Genomic DNA, 27,297 nt, shown 5'->3' with positions numbered 1-27,297 from the left:
CATGAAGCTTTTGCTCATTTCAAGTGTTTCATTATATATTACAATAACCAAATATTTCCAAATCATCTCAGTACATTTGTTTTCCTACCTGACCCTTTCTATTCACTCCAATTATTCCAGACGTAGCATCGTGTCCTGCTGTAACGAAGATAGTCTCACCGCTGATTCTGTTCATGTAGATGCAGGTACCAGTCTCCAAATCGTAGAGATGGATGTATCCATATTTAGTGATCAGGAAAACAACATCATGCTTTGTGCTTATCTTTTCAGGAAATAGAAAGACAGACCATTAATTTATAGTCTGGCACCTTTGAGATGACAGTGGAATTATGAAAGCTTTCTATACTGTATGTAACTACAGAAAGTTACAGCACCTGCCATCTACAGAATCAAACTTAAGTCTCCAAATTTGTTTCACCCAACAGATTTTAGCTACATTACTGCATGCAGCATCTTGAGGAACTATCCCACCACAAAGAACCAATTGCAGCTCAGTTGCTTGATCTGTACTGGAAGCATTGGTAGAAAAGGCCAAGTCTCCCAAATGCCGTCTACCTCCTCTGTACACCATACATCAGAGGGCGAGGGTAGACCCAAGTCTAAAATGCAATGTTAGTTCAATCCTCATTTCCTTAAGTGTTAAATGAAGGAAAGGAGAAAAGTTTATTAAAAATGTTTTTTACTGCATAGCAAATGGAAGGTTATTGCACTTGAATAGTGTAATTTCAACATTTGACAGCAAGAATTTGATTTGCAGTGGTCTTAGTTTGGAATATTCATAGAATTCAAGTTCATTGAGATATTTAAGCCAGTACAATTTATAATGTGCTGACAGCAGTTATGTCTCCAAGCACCATAACATTGCAAGGCCTATGTACTATTTTCTGCATGTTCATACATTAGAATTTGCATGTATATTGTAACACCAAGTGTTTATGGCAATGAGCATCTATTCATCCAGTTAGAGCCTCACTAGTCCAACCCTGGTGCTGTCAACCTAGTGACAAATACCATTTAGCCAGTATATTGAGCAGCTCATTTGAGCCAAGATACATAAGCATGCACTAAATAGAAGTACAAGGGGTCACCATCACAAGCATTTTAAATAAATATTCATTGAATATGTGTGATTGACTTTGCTTACAAAGCTGAAATGTTTAACCCAAACCACATGCAGATAAAATATTCACTTTCCTGAAACTACCCAGGACTATCAGCTTCATAAACCAGCACTGGCAATAGTGGCTCAGATCATATCCCACAACATAGAACCCCACCCAATTAGCTTGGGGAAAACTAGGATTAAAGTAGCAATGTTATGTACAATTTCTCTAGAGTGCATATTTTTACATTACCTGCATTGCAACAGGAAAGTCATTTTGTGCTTCTGGTGGGAAAAAGACATCCACTGCTTTTTTGGCAAAGGGCTGGTTGCCTGTAGGAGGAGTACCCACTTCGATAATGTGAAGCTACAAGGAAACCAGGCAAGTTTATATTAGCAGCATACATACAGGCAGTGGATGCCCAAGCAGTAATGAACCCATTAAACACTAGTGTATTTACTAGAAGACTAAATTCAATGTTGGCTTATTACAGTATTTTTCCACATCATTGTTCCACATCAACTGTCATTGCTCCAATCTAGAATGAATATTAAGTGCTGTCTAGCCAAGTATTTTTACCTTGGCAGTGTGACATGCTTAAGTTTTCTGCACTTTGTTTTGCTGGGAATCAAACTACAATGTTTTACAAAGCCATATTTATACTAGTACAGTGGAGCCACTGCACAAGTTCCCTTCAGATTTGGAGGCTGTCCAAACTCATTTCTGGCAAGATCCTAGCATTAGGCCTCAAGTATGGCCCAAAATGGTTTTTAAACCATTTGTTAGATACTTTGCAGTCATATGCATTATTCAACTTAGTTAAACTAACAAACTGGCACCTTCACAAAGGGTCAGGGAGAAAGTAAAACCCTGCAAAGCAAAAAAAAGGGTCAGGAGAATTTAACTGCATGGACAGAGTGCTTTGACAGGTTCATATCTGGCATTTAGCATTATCCCCAAGCTCTGCTTTACATACCCCACTGGCAGAGTGCAAATATCAAAGCTAAAAACAAGTTGGTGTTAGCTAATGGATTTGCAGCCAGCCACTTTGATAAGTCCCAGGTGGTTGCAAAGGGAAAAAAAACTAGAAACTTAATTCAAAAGGACAGCAATTGCCCAGTAACCAAACTGGTTAAAAGCTGTACTGTACTACCATATGTCACCAACAGACTCACCTTGCCTCCAGCTTGTCCTCTGACAGCAAAGCAGAACAAAGTTGACTCCTCTGCATTGCCTTCCATCTTGAACTGTGCAAAGGCTGCTGCATGTCCTTCAATTGGCTGAGATACCTTCCTGTCCAGAGAGTATAGCTGCATTGCACCCACCACACGGTTTTGCTGTTTTAAAAATAAATTGAAAGTTAGAGGAACTCAAAACTCCTGAAGTGTGCTTTCCTTTCTCTTCCTCCTCAATTTGTTTGAAAAAGGATGCCAAAAGGGGCATTTAAAGCCCCTATAACTCAAGTCTCAGGCTCCAGAACTAGATACCAGAAATGCTTTTAATATGAATTTGCTTTCCAATGGAGAAAAGCATTGTAGTCCCCAAATAGATTTTGCAGGTACTTTTTCAGCCACTTCTGCTGTAAAGGACCAAGCACAAGGCCAGCTCCCAAAACCATCATACAGTTAATCATACAGAAGCACAGGTATGATGGGCCAAATGGCCTCCTATAAGATTCTAAGCATCCTGGCAGGGTCGAGCTACCTGCTCTTCTCTCCTGTCCCCACCCCAACCAATATTCATCTCAGAAGTCTCCTCCTGTGCAGCACTGTTCAGATCAGTTACTGAACAAAGGAAACAGACAACCAGCATTTGTTTGTTAAAATAGCACTACACAAAGGGCAGAAGCACCAATGAGATTTAATACAGGAGGGATACCATGCCATCACAAACCCCAACATGCACTTGGACAAATATTGATATCTTCAGCAAATATCCACTGGGAAACAAGAAAATGTAAATTTGTATTCTGGGAATTCTCCAAACTAGACAATAGTACTGAGAAAGTATGGTATACCTGGGCAGAGATACCAATAAGCAGTAACCACTTCTGCTTGGCATCAGTACGGTAATTGATGATCTGGCAGCCTGCTAGACTGGAGTGTCTATCAAAGACCTTCATCGGCTGAGACTCTCCCTCCATGCTCCAGTGATAGACTGCGGTGTCCGTTACCAGGGCAATCGTGTTCAGTGAGATCCACTTCCAGAAAGTGACATCATCCACCATGGTATGAGCCTTCATCTTACTTTTCATTTCAATATTAAATATTTGCAGTGTTTTCCCAGCTGTAGGAATTTGAACAAATAGTTAATCCAAAGACTAGGACTGAACAGATACTGCCAAATTGCTCTACAATCTTTATTCAGCACTCAATAGCCCTCTCAGGCCTTTTTTGTTGGTCAACCAGTAATTTCCATGGCCACAAGTTGGTCACCTTTTAAGAGGCAAACTGCACTTGGATGTTTCCCTTCAAAGTTCAGGTGAGAATTAATGAAGCTTTATCTAGCAGATTTGATGCCCAACATTTCAACCAGAAAACAATGGAAATATACCATTATGAATAAGCCAATTTGAGTAAATTCTTACTGATTAGCAGCACAGAGCAGATGGTACATAGGCACAAGTTACAAAGCTAGAAATTTCATTTTAGCTTCAAGGTTAAAATTAATTTGGTTGATGGGTTAGGTCAAAGAACTGAAGAATCTTGGGACCTATAAGCTGTGCATTTGATGTCAGGTATAATAAAGGCATCCAGAGCAATGCAGTATCTGTCTATAGTTAATGCTTTTGTAAAAAGATGACCTTTTACAAAATTGCATTACATGTGAATGGTAGCAGGTCTGAACCAGACATTCATCTGTATGCATTTCTAGAGCACAGCAACAACACAGCACTCAAGGATGGGAACATCTATAACTAGCACTCAAAGAGGCTAAAGTTTTCCCACTTGCAAGAAATTGATGTGGACCAAGGCTACAAGAGAATTATTGGAAACAGTAGTCCCTATACCAAAGATCTCGTTGAATTACTGCATTTTGACGTTTTATTCTGTGCTAAAGCTTACCCACAATTCACATCAAGTGTCAGGAATGAAGTTAAACCATTGTCTTGTAGCATAAAATTTTGCTATTTTCCTCCCAAAAATTCAGCTTCGAGCCTTATTCCATAGGAAGCACGTCTCTAGACATTCCAAGACCATTAACGGAAGGGCAGGTTTCGGTCCATGCTAGTGGACTCAACTTCCTTTTCCTGTTTTAGCTTGACAATTGAAGATGTATTGAATACATCAAAAAAATTAAGGCATCACATTTACTCAATTGTGGCTGAAAAACTTAATATTTCTCACAGCTTTATAAACCACATTTAAGTGCAAGAAAGTACAGGGAAAAAACATAACTGCTTAGTGCTTGTTCCCATCCCAAATATCCAGTAATACACAACACTACATATCAAGATGCAAAATTCAGGCTCACAGCTCTGTTCTGGTCCAGTTTATAAAGTGCAACCTGCAATCCCTCACCTTTCTCCTCTTCCCCCACACTTTCTTCCCCCCCTTTCAGACCTATGGAAACAAAATGCCTAAAAAGTCTCAAGTTGGTGGAATCTAGCAAGTTGAAAGTCCAGCTCAAGACAAACTTCAGGCTACAAAAGATAGCCACATCTAATGGTTTTCCCTCAAATTTATTATTTCTCCCTTTTAGCCAAGCTGTTAAGAGCCAGAAAGTTTTACAACTTCAACCAGTTTAATACTTATTCAGCTCTATATAAAAAAGGCCTGAGCCTTCTTATGGACTTTCCATATTTTTGCCCCTCCATGCAGGTGGAAAATGAACTGCAGCTGGCTCAGATTTGAGTGCTTGAAGATTACTACACTGATTTCATAAAAAGGGTGTTAAAGGCATGTAAAAATACAGCAATTCTTAAATGTCCAGGTCAGACAGTTTTGTTTAAGTTCAGCACATATGGTCCTTCAACTTGTGGAACAGTTAGCCTTCTGCCACAGCAGCTAACATTTCTGAAATGTGACAAAGTCTCAAGCATGAAGATGGTCTTGAGACTCAAGAGGCAGTTAAGTTTTATAAACAGGACCAGTACCAAGAGTCTGGATTTAAAGTAACTCACCATCTGCTTATACACAAAGAAAGCAGTAAAAAAAATGCAAAGTAATTGAATCAGTAAAACAAACTCCTTCAGATATTAAGCATCACAAAAGCAAGTTTATAATTAAGTTAACCTTTGGTGGCCTATGTCCTGTCGATTCAACTCCAATTGTACTTTATAATGTGCTGTAACAGCAGCGGATTTAATACATGAAGCAGGCAATGCACATCACTAGTAGACATATCTAAAGTGAGTGCCATATGTATCCAAGAATCTTTTAGTTTCCATATTTTTGCTTTTAAAAATCATATGGGGCAATTATACATTTAGACAGAGTGGAAGACATCAGGGTTAATAACTAGGGAAAGCTAATGAGCCAATGTGATAACCTAGATGCTTTGGTTTCAGCTGTTAATTCAATCAGGAACAGTAACTCCTCCAAACCAGCTCCTAATATCAGCACTCCCTGCATAAAGAAAATTTTTTAAAAGTAACAAAAAAGTTAACATTCAATTCTTTGTACAGGAGTATTGTGGATTTTAAAGCAGCTCTTTAACTGGGCATTTAAAAAAGTTCAGCTGAAAAATGGTAGAAGCGTTAAACATAGTCTACAAAAGATAAATGCGAGCAAAAACTATTCCTATTGATAAGCAAGAAACACCATTTTTGTCTTAGCCAAGAAACTTGGCAATTCATGCCACTGAAGATCTGCAAGAATCAAATCGATAATGGCCAGCGAGGCACCAAGTCTATTCAGCAACTAGAATCCAAAAGTCAAAGAAATATGCTTAAGTTTCAGGCCAACTGCAATGGCGCTTTTAATCTCTGCTGACCACACAATGTTTACCACCTCAAGACCTACAGCAGTATGTAGATAGACTTGGAGAATCCAATTTCACATGAGGACCTTCAAGTAGAGAAAGCTACACAGCAACTGTTATAGGTTGCAAGTCTAAAGGCACTTAATTTATTTCTGCAGTTAGAGTGGCCCTATGCACACCTCCCTAGTTTACTTTCCCTACCTTGCTATATCTGCACGACACCAGTTGCAAACAGAAATTGGTTTTATTCATAGAGTAACATCATTGCATTGACAGGTTAGACACATTTAGCTGACTAAAATCAGAACCCAGTGGCAGTTCACAACACCAAGTGTCACTGCTGCTGAAAGAAAAACATAAGCTGGTCTTGTTTTAATTACAGCCAACAGAATAGCCAGTATGCTGCACTGTAGCAACTAAAGGCACCTTACGAGGAGCAGGGAACTAGGTTTAAAGTTTGTGCCAACACATTTACCTGAACCATCCACAACTTGCTTTAAGCAAATCAACCAGAGAATTAAAAACAGAAGTGTCAATTTCTTTATTTTGCCCCACAAACTTGCTTCACAACACTTAACTTGAATTTTGCACTGGAGAACATAGCAGGCTGTGCTATTTCCAGTCTATATTCCAACTGCATGATTCATAGTTCACCTGCGATACTGTTTACAAGGTGAAATTTCATTTCATTGGAAGCATAGGCATGCCTGGAATTTTTTTCATTTGTTCTCAGGATGTGGATGTTGCTGGCAAGGCTGACATTTATTGCCCAACAGTTGCACTGAGAAGATGGCAGTACAACCAAGGGCAGTTAAGAGTCAACCACATTGGTGTGGGACTGGAGTCACATATGCACCAGACCTGGTAAGGACAGCAGGTTTCCTTCTCTAAAAAAGATTAGTAAACCAATTAGTAACCATAATCTTAAGCACTGGGAAGAAGTCCATTTTTAACATGGCCTTTGCTATAGTGAAGTACCAAACAGGGAGAGAAACTATTAGTGTAGTTTTCTAAAAGAAATGCAATCTGGTGACTATTAGATAAATGATTTGATAATTGCAACCACCTTTCAAAGTTAAAACCTAGTTAAAGTCTAGTGCAATTGAAAACCAATCGCTAAAGACACGAAGCCAATCTCAGACTTAAGTACAGCAGGTTATTGATTGGTACACAAATCAACTTGGAGGTTGCACAATAAAAAGTACATTCTCCGCCAGATCATTGAGGTGACCAAGCAATAGGTGCCAGAATTCTCCGACAGAGATGAAGTCACTGAAGAATTCCACATCTCCTGGCTTATTGGAGCACAAGGAGGAAGCATGGCAATTATATCTCTTATCCAGAAATGGGCTAAGACCTAGACACTATTTTACAAACTGCTTGACAAGATAGATCCAAAAGACCTTTGGTGTGGACAGTCTAACCTAAACCCAACATTTGTTGGATGCCTAGATGATTAAAATATTTTAGATCAGTTTCTGGAAGCTCAGCTAAATTTATATACTTTGCAAGATGTCTATATTAACACATTAAACACTCCGTTCTACCTGAACCAGCTAAAGAGGCAGCTGGAACCAGACTCTGATCACAAAGCTCATTTCATGCAACATTTCAGTGGATCAGAATTTATTCTAGTTACCTAAACTGAAGGACAAGTGAAAGCGATCTTTACTGCCTTTTACTAAAGCTCATTACAAGTAGCTACATTCAAAAAGATAATGCAACTATGTTATAGGTTTCAGAAAAGTGGGTAAAACTGATCATCCAGTATATTTGGGTAACTGGGACCTGATTCACTGTTTAATATTGTAAATGAAGAGGTACAAACACCATGAACAATGCAGTTGGATCACTGATCAGCATTTGTTCCAACTAACCATTTGATCAGTTCCACACAAGCTTTATGTTGGTAAAAAAAGTTCTACCAAACTTAAGATTTATAATTTTTCTTCCCAATTAGGTCCATCTTCATTAAAATTAGCTTCTCTGCACCATGAGCCAGCTCACTCCCTGGTAGGAACCACAATGGACCTTCAATATAGTAGTGCAGGATGCCCAACTAAAATGGCACTAAGTGGCTCCCAAAGATGATTTTTTAGCCCCGCCCCCCCATGGAATCTTAAATCCATATTTGGTTTGATCCTGAATCACATGACTTGAGTCCATCTACAAGAGTAGAGAAAATATTGGTGCCTAACTGAATACAAGGAAAGGTTTTAATGTTAAGCTATCAGCAGCTCTTCATTTCACTTCCACCAGTATTTCCTATTTAATGAGTTGAGCATTTCCTGAAGGGATACTTTAGTATCACAACTCCTGCCATTCGCAAACAGATGGCACAGGATCAGAATTGAAAATCAGTCAAAATGTTTACAAGCAATCCAAGAAGCCATTGTGATTAATCAGCTCATCAATTCTGCTGGCACAGGATAATGAAACTCAGGATCACTTCAGGAAGATCAAAGACAACTGTGCAGACTAGGAGCACCAGCTGATACTGCCCTCAGGTGTGGCCTGTTAAGTTAGCATAAAAGTTGTTAGTTTAAACAAGCTCATGTTGAAGGGAAGTCAGTGAGCACAGATTCAAGAGGGTACTGAATTGTTCTGGCATGAATGAGCCAGAGGAACCACCATTGTTGCTGCAAACCTCTTGCCATGGCCAAGTGCAGAATGTTCCTTTTCAATGTCCCAATGTGCATTGGCAAGAAAAAGGTGCAAGCTGCCAAGACCAACTGGAATAAATGAGCATTAGTTCACATTTATCTAGAGTAAGATGTTCTTCCACCGATATCCTTTTTGAATCAGTCCCTTGCACCAAGTTACCCTTGAGCACAGGCAAAGATGACTTACATAAACAAGTGAACTCCAGTCAGCAAAACACTTTGTTCTATGCCTATCCAAGCACTAGTAACTAACTTCCAAGGTGAAATGTGCACACTTGACATTTATAGATGTTAGTTGACAAGCCCATAGGTGTGTGAAGGGAACCAGAGATGAATGCCAATGTAGTGACAAGACTAGTGATGGCCTAACCCTGCACAAACCTGTATTTCAAGACTGCTAAAGTTCAATCCAAAAAGATGGGAATGTGAAATGGCATCTGTAAACCTAGATAATGCCTGGCTAGCAATGTTCAGTACTCAAGCAGACATCAAATGCCCCCAATGACAAACACTACAAAAGTAATCAGTAGCTTTTAGTCAACCAAACCATTCATAATCCATTCTTACCTTTTAATGCAATAACCTTGCTGGCTGGGTTCATAATGGCACTATCAGCCGAGATAGGACGGCGAATGGGATTGTTGGGCTCGTTCATGTCGATGATGACCACCTGGGCTTGTTCGCCAACTTTCTCCCGAATGCAAATGAATTTGTCAGACTCCATGGTAAGGGTGCTGAACCCAATATTAGCAGGATTAATGCCCAGGTTTTGGAGCTGAAACAAAAATAAGTTATCAATGAGTCAGCATTCAAAATACATCTATGCCAATAGAGTTACACCAATTATCAGGATATTGTGAACAATTTTACAACACCAAGTTATAGTCCAGCAATTTTATTTTAAATTCACAAGCTTTCGGAGATTTTCTCCTTCCTCAGGCAAATGTTTCAAGATGCCTGAGGAAGGAGAAAATCTCCGAAAGCTTGTGAATTTAAAATAAAATTGCTGGACTATAACTTGGTGTTGTAAAATTGTTTACAATTGTCAACCCCAGTCCATCACCGGCATCTCCACATCAGGATATTGTGCAAAGAGCAAGATGGATGACTGTAAATGCATGAAATGCTCTTCATTACAAGCAAGTCCTTTCAAAAAAAAGTTGGGACCCAGAATTAATGTTGCCAATAAACTGCCCTTTTATTTTGAACATTGATGTCCTGCACAATGAGGGAAAAAAGGTAAACAGTTAGGTCACATCATGCTTCAATTTAAAAGTCTGTAGGAGGATGTGTAGACATGGAAGAGTTTAAGGGAAGGAAGGCTGAGAGTTTGGTTGGCTCTTAGCATGTGCTTAGCCAGGTATATGCATTTGTACACCAATTACCTGGGATGCTGAAAATTAGCTTCATTTCCACCTTCTGCTGCTCTTACAGAAATAATGCAATAAAGCAGGAATGGATAGTTTTGCTGATCAATACTGTTGTGAATGCCTGCCAGGAAGCAAGTGCCCTTGGGGAAAATGACTGGTTGGTCTCAAACCCAGATGTCATTTTACTTCAGTTGATTTTTTAATCTTGTTATAGGAATACAATGTTTCAAAAGCAACCAGAATATACCATTTCTAATATATGTAAAAAGTCTTAATTATTCCAAGGTAACTCATGCTCCACCACCGCCCGCCCCCCCCAAGAAAGTGTGCAGTGAATGAAGAGTAACAATTCTGGGAAAAGGGGCACAATTTTGAGTTTGCTACCTACAACTCTGGTTCTCAGCCAAGACTAGATAGTGTAATCCAGACATCTTGCCTGGTGGAAGACTGCAAACATTTAAGTTATCTGATCACAACCAGTAAGATTAAAATTTGTAGAATTGGTTCCAGGTCTAAAAATTCACAATACAATTGTGATCAGAACTTGCATGCTATGAATGAAGGGAAACTAGACAATCTAAAATCTAGTCAAATTTATACCTACTGTAGAGAAGCTAGGAGATTGAAGTAGCAAGAGAGCATCCAGCACTCCTAAAGTTTAAAATAATTCAATTCACAAATTCTTAAAGTTGAGGTGCATTTCAACATTAGCCAATCTTTAAACCTACATGAGATCTCACCCTGCTGGCATGACATGATAAAATGGGTGCAATATACTCTGTTCATAATCTAAAGCTGTGCAGGAGCTCAAAACTGCAAAGGGAAGCTGCACGACATCAGATGAGGAATTGGGAGACAGATGCTTAAAGTTGATTCTGTAACTGAAATGCCCTTGGCTAGTCATGAGTAAACAGGTACTCTGACTTGTGCCAAATTATATATTTTGGTTGGAAAATATGCTTCAACACATGGACAGTTTAGAAGTCACAGTATCAATCCAGTAGGGCAGATGGGCTGAGTGTTCAATCCACATGACCATAAACAAGAATTTCAGTAGAGCAAATAGCAGGTTAGTGAAAATGTTTCTCTACTCCCATTTGAACTGTAAATTTGGCAGTTTTTTTTAATTTCACAGGATGTAGGCATCACTGGCAAGGCCAGCATTTATTGCCCTGAAGGTGGTGGCAAGCTGCCTTCATGTAGGTTTAAAAGGGTTAAATCATAAGTTCAGCATGGGAAGGGGTGTTTTTTTTTGGGGGGGTGGGGGGGAAGGCAGCCCCTTGTTCCTAATCTACAAAGTAACTAGATAACAAAAAAAAACTTTCCAACAGGAAAAAAAAAATCAGGAGATGATAGTGAAGCAATAGTAAATTTGTTTTTGCAGTTCAGTAGAACAGCAAAAATGAAAATGTTCTAGTGTAAATTATATTGGGTGCAAATGAGAATTCAATAGAATAAAGTTGCACAGGAGGTAAAAGGGGCCTGCAAGTAATAAACACTTTCAATACCCAATGTAAATAATTGGAGTAATTTAAAGTAGCAAATATCATGTTAAAACTTATTTCCTTTAGCATGCAATTAGTTCCACTGTGCTAAATAACCCTAGTGGCTAGCTTCCTTTCATATGCTTTGTAAAAAGCACATGTTACTAGGTTTAACTAATTTTTCTCCTCAAGAGTCATACTCTAGTTTGAAACAAAATTGACTTGCAAAAAAGGTTACATTGTCCTGTTAAGAATTTGTAAAATTCAGCAACATTTTATCAATACTCCATTCTAGATCACTAAGCCAAATGCTACAATTCCCATCAACAGGGGCAAGCTACCTTGATTACTGTAATTTAAAGATGATCCTACATTTTTATAGAAGGTCTTAAGCTGGAAAACAAGTTGGACCAAGTACTAGAACAGTTTTGTTCAAAACATGGTTTCCCAATAAATGATTTCTGGCTGGATTCCCAATAAGCAACTTCTGGAATGAAGGATAGTCACTGCACTAGAGTTCAAAATGCAACATGAAATACTGTACTAAAATTGAACAAGATAAATCCAGATCTTTCAAGGATTGGCAGTGTCTTTTTGTGGTAGGCAGACAACAGACATGGGTAGAGTTACCATCTGATTTCAGTCTGCTGTTATCAACTGGATGTGTGGAGGGAAACAAAAAAGCAAATTAGTTTGTACTTCACTAGATGCCAGATATTAAAATATCAATTGTTGAAGTATAAGCCATATTGTAAGTGTTCTATTTCACCCCTGACCCAAAACAAGCACTCAGGTAAGTACTGCATATCTACATGCTAAATATCTACTGTAGAATGTCCCAACTCTAAGCCCAGAATAAGATTGCCAATGTCAGTTGTAGGTAATCAGCCTACATCCATTAACAGTCTACCTCACCAGCACTCATGGCACCTTTGTGTTGATGCTGGCACAAGTACTAAGGCCAAATAACCTACAATTCACCAGGCACATTCTGAAGATATCAACTAGAAAAAAAATGTACCTATGAAGTAAAATTCTAACATTCCACCATTAAGTAGTTAATGATTTAATTATATTTGATTCTGTAGCACCAAATCAAGGTAGAATGGCAATTCTAGGAAAGTGGTTTAACATGTTAACATTCTGACAGGGTCACTCATGAAAAGTTCACCTGACTTATTTTCTATGGTGCACACCATTGCAAGACACCACTGCCCAGAAAGCACCTATCATAATTCTGATCAGACTCAACTACTAGTGTGTAATTTCAACTGAATATGCTATGCTCATTAGGAATTTTTTTTTGAAGTTTGATCAAACCTTCCTTGTTTGTATAAGTCAGTGTTACACAATGCAGTACATTTATTTACATGAGATTAAGTTGTCACTTGTTTTATACTAAAGATTCACTCAACACTACATTGGTGTCATGGTTACTGTAAGCATATCAAAATTCAGTATGCAAAGGCTGGATTTAGGCAAGGCAAGTTGAATCAATTTTGAAATTGGTTTCACATGTGGATTTAGAAAAAAGTGTTCTTGGTCAGTTTATACAGGGATAAACTAGAGCACTACATTATTCATGGTTAGTGATACTGAAAAGTTATACTGGTGTACAATTTAGAAGAGTCACAGCTCTAGTTAATTGGCAGATGAAAAACATCCCTCAAGTGATTTGAAATTAGTAAACACTGAATTTTCAAAAGAAGTCACATGAAGATTCCTCTTGCATCTTAAGATAGACAAGATGCTGTTTTACCACCTGCCCATATTATTCAAAGAGTTAACAGACTGCTTTGATGCACACTCATTTCAATCAGACTTCTGATTTACTGATTTGAGTACCAAACTTGCCTTAGGGACTTTTTCAGACCTGTTCTTGTGTTGTGTCCTGCTGTATTGTTTGGGAATGGTCAAGTTCAGTATACTCAAAAGCCTGAAAGGGCATATACTTTTACACTGCATAGTTTGTGTTCACGTAACAGGACACAAAATGCTACTTTTGCAAAACAGTATAACTTTCAATTGAGCAAGTTTTTGCAGACTTTGGGAAACCATGCTGAACACCAGACAGACGTTTTAATTCAAATTTCATTACAGGCATTGGAAATTACACTGAAGGCTGAACTTAAAGGGAGATAAAAAGTGAATCAATTGTGTCTGTTAAGATGAATGCCTCCAATTTAGCCTGATTTTCTCCCTACTCTTTCAAAGCAATGAGCCAACTACAGCCAAGGGTAGACAATCTGCTCTCAGGCCTACAGCACTGTTGCTGACAAGCTGCAATGTGGTGCCAGAAATGGTCCATCAACTGGTCCTTTAATCACTTCACAATATGAAAAAGGATAGACATTTACAGCACAAGCCATTTTGTTCACTGTGGTGACTCTTTGCTGGAGCCATCCAAAAGATAATCCATTGCCTTGTCCTCTGCCTGCAGCAATGCATCAAATGTTTATCCACTTTTCCCTTAAAGATTCAATGGTGTCTGCTTCAACTACTGCCTGTAAAAGCATTCTATACACACCAACACTGCCACAGCAACACTGAGGAGCACTAACATTTCAACATCAGATTGTAAAAGATCAGGTACCCTACATCAACCAGCACCAAGGCAAATTCAACTGTATGGAAAGACCAAATTTTCAGGGAACTTTACTATTGCTGCTTCATCAGTGCCATTGAATTGTGAAGCTTAACTTGACAGTAGTCTTACAGCAGCCATCTTTGGCATTTTGCCATATGGAAGCATCTAACCTCCACTCATCTTTTGCATTCCAAAATGTGAAGTGTTGATTAAAGGACCAGTTGATGGACTTGAATGTTTAGGATCATGAAGCACTTGGATGTTTAACTGAGACAAGGCACTAAATACATAGTTTATTGCTCCTGCAACACAGGCAAGAACAGAGCTTGCATTTGTAAAGCACCTTTCACAACCTCAGGACATCCCAAAGTGCTGCACAGCCAATGAAGTACTGTCAACTTGCACACAGCAAGGTCCCATAAACAGCAATGAAACAAATGACCAGATCATCTGTTTTACATAGGAAAACAAGTAGGCCATTCAGCCCATTGAGCCTGTTCCACCAATGAGATCATGGCTGATCTATATCTTAACTCCATCCACCTGCCTTGGCTCCATATTCCTCAATACCCTTGGCTAGCAAAAGTCTACTCATCTCAGATTTAAAAATTAATTGAGCTAGCATCTACTGCTTTTATAGAGAGATCTACACTTCCACCCACTGCTTTGCATAGTGTTTCTAAACTTTTGAATAGCCTGGCTGATATTATGTCCTTGTCCTGGACTCTGGAAAAAGTTTCTATCTACCCTATCAATTCCTTTCAAAATCCTAAAAACTTCCACCAAAATCACCCCTTAACCTACATTCTAGGGAATATAATCCTGCTTTATGTAATCTCAATTTAACCCTTGGAGCCCTGGTAACATTCTGGTGAATCTGCACTGCACTCTATCCTTTCAATATATCCTTTCTAAGGTTCAATGCCCAGAACTGTACACAGTACTTGGGATGTGGTCTAACCAGGCTTTATATTCTAGTCCTCTAGTTCTAAAGGCTAACATACAATTAGCCTTTGATTATTTTTTTGTACCCAACTATATTTTAGTGATCTGTCTACACAGACTGCCACTGGTCATAGCTTTTTACTATTTGGTCCAAAAATAGATACTTCACAATTACCTGCATTGAAATTAAACTGCCAGTTTTACACTACTATACCACCAATCTTTGACTCAACAGCAAACTTTGATATATGGCTGAGTTTTAGGTGTTTGTTGAGGGATAGATGTTGGCCAGGACACACAACTTCCCAGTTTTGAATAGTGCAGTGGTATCTTTTACATCCACCATTGGGAGGGGGTAAAGGGGCAGGTTAATTGTCTGATCAAAGACAGTACAGCACTTCCCCAGCACTGGTGGGGCTTGAACCCACAACCTTCTGACTCAGGCAAGAATCATCCTAGTATGGCTAGCACTGTGGACCATCCATTACACATTAGGGATGATATGCTACCTACCACTCAGTAAAGATCTGCATTCTCAAGCTGGCTATTCTGGACCAGTGTAAGAATAGCAATGACTGCACATAACCTAAACTCTAGAAAAGACTGAGGGGTGACCTGATAAGTGGAAACATTTTCTGTCTACCCTATGGGCGAGTCCAAAACTAAGAGGAACTTCTTACCCACAGAGTGGTAAGAATATGGAATGCACTACCACAAGGAGTAGTTGAGGCAAACAGATGCATTTAAAGGGGAAACTAGATAAACACATGAGGGAGAAAGGAATGGAAGGGTACCCTAATAAGGTTAGATGTAGGGAGTGAGGAGGCTCATGTGGAGCTGAAATGGCAGCATAGACCAGTTGGGCTGAATGGCCTGTTTCTGTGCTGTAGTTTTGATGTAACTACCCTGATAGACCTGGGTGCCAATCTCACATTAGCTTGAGCATAACTAAACCCACAGAATGCTCAATATCCACACCCCCTCCCCCAAGTGCCCTAAAATATTAATCTGATTTGAAAGTTTGCTAAGTCATGTTTTTTAAAAAGCTATACTGTATTGTGTCCGAGGATCAAATGAAATTTATGGAAACCAAAATGAAGGTTCCATGGCGAAACTAGAAAATACAGGCCAATTCAAATAACCCACAGTCCCTGTGAATGAAAGTAAAACAGCCCTAGAGCCCATTCAAGTTCCAAGCAGCCAAATTTCTACCTCTTCAGTAAACACTACTTTGGCAGATGTTAGATCTGAAGCTGGAAACAGCTACATGTTTAAGAGTAAAAATGATTCAGTGAAAAAGACGTGGTTTTGCTTATCACTCACAAGTGGGTGTGATTTCAAGAGATCCCTGAATCACCAGTTAACAAAACTCCCACATTCCAGTAACTGAATTTAGCCACTAAATTAGAGACCCTGGTCCATTTAGTCAAAGCTTTTGGTTCAATAAAAAGCTCATTTAGCAGAAAGGACAGGAGAAAAATCCAGCAAAGGAGCCACTTAACTTTTGCCCATTTTACTTCTAAGTGGCCCAAATTTCAAAGCTGAAGCCGCTCAATCTTGGAAGCACCTGTGCAACTACATTCCTTTTACTCACTCACTGCTGTTAATACTGTATGTAGGCTGTTTGAAGCAGACTGCTTGAACAAGTGCTAATAGTCACAGCACTTTTGTATTACTTGCATGGCCATGTCATCCTCACTTTTTAAGCAGGATACTGGTGACACAAACCACTAGAATTGGAATTTGGAGATCTAGATGCTCAGTGGATGAGACAAGGGGGTCCTACCTATTTCTGGTCAGCTGTACTCTGACAAAGGTTATGCATTATATGTCCACACAATTATCTAATTAGACCCTGATTAATTCAGATGCTTGACATTACTAGGAGCTGCTCAACAGAAGCTTCAAAATAATACAGGGTGTCCAGATAAGCTATGGGCAACAGTTTAGTTTCTTCAACTAAGCCAAGTTCCCTTTAGAAAGTGTTAATCAGCAGACTGTCAAAGTTAAACCAGCTCCTTGGGTAAGTTAAACAATGACCCAGTTTGTGTTAAGAGGTAGTCAGTAACTTCACCCTTGATCAACTGCTAAAACAAACTACACTAAATACCAGCTTCTTGCACAGCTCACCAGCCCAACCCTAGGATATTGGAAATTCTTGCAATTTTAGAAACTAGCCAAAGGCTTTTCCTCTATCCAGAAGGTTCATGCATTTCCACTTTTAAAAAAGTTCTAAAGTTCACTGAAATAAATATTGCAATAGAAAAGTTGACATTGATAAGCAGTGAAGTGACTTAGTTAAGGAGCTGATTTATACTTTATGCCTTATGCCTTATACCTCAGGTTTGAATGACCTTTAAAACCAACATTAACAACCTCACCTTTTCCTTGCTTAGTTACGAGAAACTAAACATTCAACAAATGCAAAAACTGGGTGTGATAGTTATACTGAGGAGTGTTTGCATTTTTTCTAGAAAAATTTCTCATCTCCAGCCAAAGGTGATTTTTCCATTGACATTTCCACTACCACAAGTGTGGCTCACTGGGTAAACCAGTGCTTCCTACAGGCCCAGAAGCTCCCATATTTGATTCCTGGTTTGTGTGAAGTTGGCAGATTTCAGCTGCAGAACGACAAAGCGCTACAACTGACTGTTGGTGTCGGGGGGGGGGGGGGGAAGAAAATGTTTGCAAACTAGTATTCCCACTGCATCACTATCCAATGTGGATTTCAGGCAAGGATCAAGCCCAGCTATGGTGCTGTCAGATATCATCCAAGCTAATAAGTTGGTAGGCTAAGACCAGATGGGCAAGGTGCTGAAAGACTGCCAGTGCTTATAGAACCATACCCCAGAACAAGTAACCTTCAAAAGAGGGAGAAAGGAGTTGAAAACATTTTTAAATTGTTCAGTTTACTAAAAGATTGTTTTGACTTTAAACATAGGAGAATTAGTGAATGGTCAAAACTAAATGGCATAACAAGTTAATCTAGGAACCCTAGCGTGCAAGATTATTTGGTGCATGCTCTTGGAGAAGCCATTTAATTGGCAAGAAAAAGTGAGCCAACCCTGCTTCACCTTGTTCAATTCTACTTCCTCAGGGAATACTATAGCCCCAATCACAATCTTATAAATTTTCAAATGGTGAAAACTGGCAACATGTTTTTAATTTTAGCTCTTACCACAAAAGATAGACTATTTAGACTGTCTGGTGGCATTGCAGCAAAGCAAAGTTCTTTGAAAAAAATGTAAAGTTTTCAGCCTGGCAATTTAAGAGGGGGAATAAGGGAAAGGGCAGTAAAGCACACATTACCCACCAACCTGGCAAAGTTCCAGGAATCAATAAACAATGTGGGTTGGGGGATTACCTAAAAGGAAATTACATTTCAATTAAATTTCCATTTCTTCCTGGTCTCTTTGGGCTACATATATACACTTCAATGCACAACCAATATGACTACCATTCAGTAAATGTGGAACTAAGTTACACCCTCATTACGCACAGTCTGGAGGAAAAATTGGCAACTCTGCACACAGGTAGAGAAGAAAAGCTATTGAACCTGCATTTCATTCAGGTGGTAGTGTTGGAGCACTCAAAGGTGTTTCAATTTCCAAAAAAAGATGACAGAAGTAGAAGAGTTGAAACTGAAGAATCTACAAGGAGTACATGCATGGCAACACAGTAAGCAGGTATTCCAGCACATTTCATTTAGTAGGCTAGGAATCTGAACTGAATTCTCCAAAGTTCCTAATTGCAACCATTACATTGGTTAGTTGCAGACCAAAGGCTAAACTCTGGAGGAAGGATTAAAACCCATAGACAACTGGGCAAGACTGCAACTAAAACAATGATAAATGCTGATGAGCAGGAAACAGGAAAAATCTTGTAGTTTAACACCTTCAGAAGTCAGTAAATGCACAGGTAGTTACACATTGTAGAAGCTAAACTTCAGGGCTATTACATTTTTGTTGGAGGGGAAGGAAGTAGGAAGAGGAAGGAGGAAATAAGCTGAAGTATCTACCAATTCACATTCCAGTTGATCATTCTGCAAAGTCTATTCCTGCTACTTTTTTTTAAAAAGCCACCTGGTAAGGGCCTTGTTCAGTCATTTGCCTGCATTCAGCTGGTAGCAAGAAACTCCTACTTGACATTTGCTCAGAAGGTAATCTGCACAATTAAGGAGTAACACTTGCCAATTAATGTAGCATCATAGTAATTTTATATTTGACTATTTAGACTTTTATTTTCACAATTGTGTGACTAGCAAAAACTAACCAAGATCAGACTCAAAAGGTAACTAAAATCCTTTTGACAAAAAAAGTGCTGATCATTGTAGGTCCCAACACTTCAGACCAGAATGCCAAATTAGTATACAGTCAAGGCTGATGCACTGGTTAATTATTAACAGTAACCAAGCCTCACTAGTGAGTGAATATTTCATTAAATGTTCTGAACTTCAATTTTTTTTATTCACTCAGTGTGGGGGGGGGGGGGGGGTCACTGGCTAAGCTGGCATTAATTGCCCATCCCTAGTTGCTCTGAGAAGGTGGTGGGCATTTAAACTGCTACAGCAGTTTAATACAACAAAGTGCTTTGCTAGGCCATTAGAGGGCAGTTAAGTGTCAACTACATTGGTATGGGACTGTAGTCACCCAGGCGAGCTAGACCAGGTAAGGATGACAGATTTCTTGCCCTAAAAAAGGAAATCAAACCAGTTTTCTTTTATTAAAGACAGACAACTTCAGTCACTTTTGCTGGCTTTTTATTTCTCAAACTGCCAGTGGAATTTGAATTTTCATTCTCTGGATTACTAATCCAGTAACAGTCTGCTAATGAAACTGCTCAAATTCTGAAATAAACAAATTTATTTTCTATGTAGAGTGACCAACTCCATATCTGAATCAAACTGAGGGCTATACCCACCCCCAAAAATTCCAACATTTATCCAGCTTATTCACATCTATATTTTAGAGAAAGAAATGCAGCCAAAATGGGATTGTTAAAATTCTAGTATGAAAGTTTATGCTTTCATGCACATGGATCCCTTCAATAGAACATTTCATGACAGGAGTTGCTTTGTATACATAACTGCACTATGTCTAGGTGGGACAGGCTTTATGGATCACATGTTTTTCCCTCCTTTTTGCATGCAATATAGTTGGATTTAGGAATGACAATCTTTACACTGTGTACTCCAAGTCATGGCTAGGTTTGGTTTGCTGCAATAGGAATACTGAAAATTATACAGTTTTAAGGGGCTGCTCATTAGCCCACCTTGACATTAAGTTCCTTGCTCATTACATCCAACAAGTAATCACCTTCCAAAAAAAGTGATGTGAAAGCAAATTACATTAAAGTTACCAGGAACATACAAGTTGTACTGTGTTTCAGTAATGGCATTTGGGGCAAAGGTAGTTACACACCCACCCACCAAATATGAGATCCTAAGTACTGGAGCCATTTCAAAACAACTCCATTCTCAGTACTGAACACAGTAAAATAATCTGCACTATCAAATATTTATAGCTACTTGCACATCACATGAGGACAGCCTTGCTGCTCATTGTCACAACAGTAATCTTACTTTAGATCGGTTGCTTAGTGCAAGCTACCGGTCAGTGCTCTTTCTTTCCCCCCGCCCCCTCCACCGATGCCAAGGTTAAAAACAAGGTGCTTGATGATGCTATCCAAGTGAACTATTCCACAACTCAGCACATCTAGTCATCAAGATATTGACCACAAGGCAGGCAACTGAAAAAGCCTAGCAACCTTCAATGTTTACACCCCCCCCCCCCCCCCCCACCAGGAGCAAAGCAGCACAGCCTATGTGGATGAATACATACAAAGAAACTATTAGGACTAATGGATGCACCTTGGATTCAATATGGGCTGGAAGTGATGTGCCCCAAGAGTCATTGCTGGATTGGATTTTCTTAAGTTTGTGGTCGTTATACCCAAGCTGAAATAGAAAGGTTTTCTGGTTTGGCATTTGGCAAAGTGTACTGTTGAGCAAGGGTATCAAGGAATATGAAGTTATGGTAAAGTTCAGCAATGATCAATTGAATGGTGTATCAGACAAGTAGTTGAATGATCTACTCGTTCCTATATAGGACTTCAGGAGGGCATACAGGTAAGCAGACTAGGTAGATGTAATTTAGTGTAGTCAGGTCATGCAATTTGGGAGGAAAGCAAGAATATAATCTCATGAAGATACAAGGGTATGAAGGAATGGAGACAGGAGTATCCTTGACTGAGTGCAAGTAGATACAGCATTTTAATTTTTTATAAAAATGCAACAGAGCACAAGAGAATGGACATTAAAGCCAATGTGTAGCTTTACCAGGATATCAGGGTTGAAAAACTATAGGTGTGACAGCAAGCACAGGGATTATTTCCACTGGAAAGGCCAAGAGATTTGAGGCTTTGACAGGATGACTAAGCAAAGACCACTTCCTCTAGCCAGTCAGTGACAGGGTCTTCAATTTATAATGGTCATCAAGAGATGATAGGAGAAAGGTCTTAGTAAGAGCATGGAATGTTTTCTCACATGGAGTAGATGAGGCACTGGCCATCACATCTTTTAAGGGAAGAGTAAATTTACATTTGAAAATACAGGGTGATGGCATAAGCAGGGAAGTCGGAGTTTTACAATTTGGATTGCTCAAATGCCAGTTCCTATGCTGTAAACTTCTAGGGTATTGTTCAATAAACATGCAGCTGAATGACAGGGGCGGGGGGGGGGGGGGGGGGGGGAGAAAGAGGGGGAAGGAGAATCTCCATGCAAACCAGTATTGATATACAAACTACTGTTGATTTGTATAAGTGGACTGAAAGCTTAACTCACCTACAGCCAGAATCATATGGCAAGCAACAGTGGCCACCACAGCTTACTTTTACCAGAAGCAGCTTTGCTTCCAGAAATAATCATCCCAAAGTCCTCAATATAGTGCTATAATACATTTAGTTAGTTCCATGGCTGCATAGTGGACAGTTAAGCCTTATGAAAATACCTTGGGTGTCAGCCTTGACTCAGTGGTAGCACTCACCTCAGTCAGAAGGTTGTGGGTTCAAGTCCCACTCCAGAGATTTGAGCCCATATCTAGGCTGACAGAGTAATATGGCAGTGCTACACAGTCAGAGGTGCCATCTTTCAGATGAGACATTAAACCTCAGTTGGATGTAAAAGATCCCATGACACTATTCGAAGAACTGGAGTGTTCCCCCAGTGACCCGGCCAATATTTATCCCTCAGATTATCTGGTCATTATCACATTGCTGTTTGTGGGACCTTGCCGTGTGCAAATTGGCTACTGTGTTTCCTACAATAGTGACTGTCAAAGCCCTGTGGGACATCCTGAAAGGTACTATATAAATGCAAGTTTCTTATTCAGTCCCATACTGGAGTAGTCTTCAAGAGCACAATGCTTCAAATTGCTGAGAAACTCTCGATACATCTATGATATGCATAAATCAGGAGGGCCAGATATGCATACCCCCATGTAAATATCTAAAATCGTTCACATTTTAACATTGACCTTGTGATCGCACTCTATTTACGAAGAATTACAAGTTTGTGCAAAGGCTTTACCGACACAAAAGGTTGACAAGAATCAGATGTAAAGGCCCAGACAGAAGGGAAGCAGAGCTAGTCTAAACTTCTCCAGGAGTCTCCCTCCACTTAGTTCTGGATAATGAGACATGATACTGGATTCAAGTTGGATTTACACTAACTGCAAAGCTGGTGTGAAGTGAAACTACTTTTACACAACAGTAGCTTTGCTAACAGTCAATTCTCAAGTACAAGCTACATAGTATAATTAGGCCTCAACATTACAACTCAATTGTCTAGAATGGTGCAGTATACAGGTTTTAACTCCTGTTTTTACAGATCAATTAGAGAAATTTCTTAGTGGAGAGAATGTGGAACTCTGCCACCTGGAGTGGTTGAAGCAGAAAGCATTGATGCATACACTAGTCATGGAGAATAATGGGATGAGGGTTAAAGTGGGAAGTAGTAATTAAGAGTGGGAGGTGGTTTGTGTGGAGTATAAACACCAGCATAGACCAGTTGGACCAAATGGCCTGATTCTGTAGATTCTATGTAATTCTTCGTAAATAGAGCGAGATCACAAATGGCACTATTTGAGCTCAGTGTTAAATGAAATTTTATCAATATGGACAGACTTGCATTTCGATAGCACCTCCACATCCTTAGGATGTCCCAAGATACTTCACAACCAAATTACTTTAAGTACACTGTTGTAGCCAAATGCACACAAGGTCCCACAAATCAGCAATGAAACAAATTACCAGTTTGTTTTTGGTCCCTGCCACAAACACTGTTCCCTAGCCACCAACTCCATCCTTCTCCCCAGCCACTGGCTAAACCAGACTAGTAGCAACCTTGGCATCCTATTTGACCCAGAGATGAGCTTCTGACCAGATATCCACGACATCAAGGCCATCTACATCCACCTCCGTAACATCAGCCATCTCCACCCCTGCCTCAGCTCATCTGCAGCCAAAACCCTTATCCATACTTGTTACCTCTAGACTTGACTGTTCCAATGCTTTCTTGGCTGGCACCCCATCTTCCACCCTCCATAATCTGAGCTCATCCAAAACTCTGCTGCCCGTATCCTAACACGCACCAAGTTCCGTTCTCCCATCACCCTTGTGTTCGCTAACCTACATTGGCTCCAGGAACACAAAATTCTCATCCTCTTTCAAATCGCTCCATGGCCTCACCCCTCCCCATCGCTCAAACCTCTGCATTCCTCCAATTCTAGCCTCTCAAACATCCGATTTTAATCACTCCACCATTGGCGGCCGTGCTTTCAGCTGCCTAGGCCCTAAGCTCTGGAATTCCCTCCCTAAACCTCTCCACTCAAAAACACTCCTTAAAACCTACCTCTGACCAATGTGTCAGAATCTGGTTTGGTGTCAAATTTTGGTTTAATACTCCTGTGAAACATGTTGGGACATCTTACTACATTAAAAGGCACTATATAAATGCAAGTTGTCTATTTTTGGTAATGTAGGGAGAAAAGTTGACTGGGACACTAGAAAAAATCCTTGCTCTTCAAATAGGGCCATGGGATCTCATGCATTCCTTCTTTGATAGCAAACTGGTCTTTTTGATATCTTATCCAAAAGATGGCACCTCTGACAATGCAGTGCTCCACTGATTAAGCCCTAATGTTTTGGTTGACAAAGTTTTATATCACTTGGCAATCAAGTTAAAACTAGTGAAAATTACTGTATTTTAAAAAGGGCAAATCCACAAGGTCAATAAACTCATGCCAAGCATTCTTGTGAACCACAAACTATGGGTTTGTTCTAGTTAAGTGTGAAGTCAAATAGTATAACTACTGGAAGAGACTAGATTATCTAGACACTATAGTCACTAATATAATGCTAACATTCCAGATAAAACCCTGGCATAATATTCCTAAAAGATGCCTCTTTACTTGCAGAAAGCAGATCAAAGTTCTAAGCAATTTGCCACTTTCCTGGAGGCTGCTGCAGTCAGCAGAAAGTACTCTGCATGCTTCAATTCTGAATTCCAGGAAGGATGCAAAACTGCTGTGAGTAGCATCATAACTGTACAAAAGGAAGCCAAGTCATTTGACTCCCATGCAGACTTTAAGGCTGGTCATTTTTTGGGAGGGGAAAAATCCAGAACAAGTCCAAGCTTTAGTCTCAAAGTTGCCTTCAGCTCCTGCTTTAGAGAGGAAGTAGTCATCAGCTAGGAAGATGCTAGCTGGTCTACGCTGAAAAGCAACACAATTTGTTTCAGCATACCAGTGACTGGACAGGCACTTGACTGGAATATGCCTTTTTTTAATATTTGTTCATGGGATGTGGGCGTCACTGGCAAGGCCAGCATTTATTGCCCATCCCTAATTGCCCTTAAGGTAGTGGTGAGCTGCCTTCTTGAACCACTGCAGTCCGTGTGGTGAAGGTCTCCCACAGTGCTTTTAGGTAGGGAGTTCCAGGATTTTGACCAGACGATGAAGGAACGTCAATATATTTCCAAATTGGGATGGTGTGTGACTTGGAGGGGAATGTGCAGGTGGTGGCGTTCCCACGTGCCTGCTGCTCTTGTCCTTCCAGGTGGTAGAGGTAGTGGGTTTGGAAGGTGCTGTTGGGAAAAGCCTTAGCGAGTTGCTGCAGTGCATCTTACACACTGCAGCCAGTGTGGTGGTGGTGAAGGGAGTGAACGTTTAGGGTGGTGGATGGGGTGCCAATCAAGCAGGCTGCTGTGTCCTGGATGGTGTCGAGCTTCTTGAATGTTCTTGGAGCTGCACTCATCCAGGCAAGTGGAGAGTATTCCATCACACTTGTGCCTTGTAGGTGATAGAAAAGCTTTGGGGAATCAGGAGGTGAGTCACTCACCAAATACCCAGCCTCTGACCTGCTCTTGCAGCCACAATATTTATATGGCTGGTCCAGTTAAGTTTCTGGTCAATGGTGACCCCCAGGATGTTGATTGTGGGGGATTCAGTGATAACGCAGTTAAATGTCAAGGGGAGGTGGTTAGACTCTTGTTGGAGTCTGTCACTGCCTGGCACAAATGTTACTTGCCACTTATCAGCCCAAGCCTGGATGTTGTCCAGGTCTTGCTGCATGCAGGCACAGACTGCTTCATTATTTGAGGGGTTGTGAATTCAACTGAACACTGCAATCAACAAACATCCCCATTTCTGACCTTTTGATGGAGGGAAGGTCATTGATGAAGCAGCTGAAGACAGTTGGGCCTAGGACACTGCCCTGAGGAACTCCTGCAGCAATGTCCTGGGGCTGAGATGATTGGCCTCCAACAACCACTACCATCTTCTTTTGTGCTGGGTATGACTCCAGCCACTGGAGAGTTTTCCTCAGATTCCCACTGACTTCAATTTTACTCAGCCTTGTTGGCTCATGAGCAGAGACCAACCAAAACTAAAGGGAATTGACCTGAAGATGCCTTTTGTCTCTTTCCTTTCCCCCAATATCCTGATAGTACGCTTGTGAACAGCTACACAAGGAAACAAAACACACTGGACAGTCTAGTGCAATGGCAATACTGGTCATGCTTTGATACTGAAATACACATGCCTGCAATTCCACACTGTGCAAGGGTGGGGGGGTGGGAGAAAGAAAACCAAAGCTAATCCGTTCTCCTGCTCATCACTTCAAAAAGCAGGACAGGTCCATGCCTGGGAGGTCACTGCCATGCCTTTTTGGGGCACTGCATTAAACAAGCATCAACTTTGAGACTTCAGCAGATATCCTACCCAGTCTGCAGTTTTAAAAAACTGGCAGGAAGATTTATTGAGAAGTTATGGTACTAGTCCCAAATTACACCATGCCTCCTTTTTTGGAAGATTTTTTCACTTCACCCCACAATCAGGAAAAAAGCCCAAGGTACCAGTCAACCTCTCACTTTGCCAACAGTTCAGAAATATTAAATTCTAGAGCTTTAGTAGGTTGTAATCCATGTGTGGACACCAAACCAAGTCCCAGTGGAAAGCAAGTTTGAAAGCTATTATAGAAGTTTGGAACCAGGCAGGGTACTTTTTTCCTTTTTAATAAAAAGCTCAATGACAGGTCATTCCTGTTTTCCATCTAATCTGACTAACCACAAGCCCTTTCCAACACCCATCCTCAAGGAAGTCAAGCCTGTAGCCATTCCTCCAAATGAATGATGAGGGTAATAGACTGATAACCTTCTCACCTAAACTACATCACATCTGTATACTCCTGCACAAGCTATTCTGCTTGATTAGTGCACTCAGTGGCAGATTCCTACACCAATCAATAGCAGCTGATTTTTACACTGGTACCCTGCCAACTGAGGTCAGGCCACCTGCTACAAGACGACAGCAACATGTACCTCCAATTGGTGGACTCTGTTCAGCCTCGTGAAAGATTCCAGTCTAGAAAAGATGGGTTAGAAACTCACCAGCACTACACAAAAACTGTTAGGTCTGATGTCAATTATTGTGTTCTAGTGCTTTGAACTACAAGCACTAGCCCAGATATTGGGTGATTAAATCATCACAGGATACAGCTTGATGCATAGCTATTACTCAAGCTCCACATCCACAAAATCAAGCAATAATTAAATCCTGTCAACACCAGCTGAAATTTTAGTTGCCAAAAGCTTTAATATGGTTCAAGTTAGAGGCCAAACACTTTCATAGCTCAGTGAATCTCACATCTGGGCTGTAAAGATCTTTC

The 27,297-nt window shown here is 40.1% G+C and overlaps 1 protein-coding gene across 2 annotated transcripts in view; it reads right to left on the bottom strand.

The window, feature by feature from the left end:
* LOC137345057 (clathrin heavy chain 1) overlaps nt 1–27,297 on the bottom strand; it is a 92,318-nt gene that overhangs the window by 49,499 nt on the left and 15,522 nt on the right. For both annotated transcript variants that reach the window (XM_068008479.1, XM_068008480.1), the window contains exons 3-7: nt 9,257–9,464; nt 3,121–3,389; nt 2,279–2,440; nt 1,356–1,469; nt 89–262 (exon numbers count right to left, since the gene is read on the bottom strand). In XM_068008479.1, the coding sequence (XP_067864580.1) occupies nt 89–262; nt 1,356–1,469; nt 2,279–2,440; nt 3,121–3,389; nt 9,257–9,464 (927 nt within the window). The remainder of the gene's footprint in view (nt 1–88; nt 263–1,355; nt 1,470–2,278; nt 2,441–3,120; nt 3,390–9,256; nt 9,465–27,297) is intronic.

This window comes from Heptranchias perlo, chromosome 28 (genome assembly GCF_035084215.1).
Source record: "Heptranchias perlo isolate sHepPer1 chromosome 28, sHepPer1.hap1, whole genome shotgun sequence".
NCBI classification, from domain to species: domain Eukaryota; kingdom Metazoa; phylum Chordata; class Chondrichthyes; order Hexanchiformes; family Hexanchidae; genus Heptranchias; species Heptranchias perlo.
Note: the sequence above shows the minus strand (reverse complement) of the source record. Positions and strands in the feature narration are given on the sequence as shown.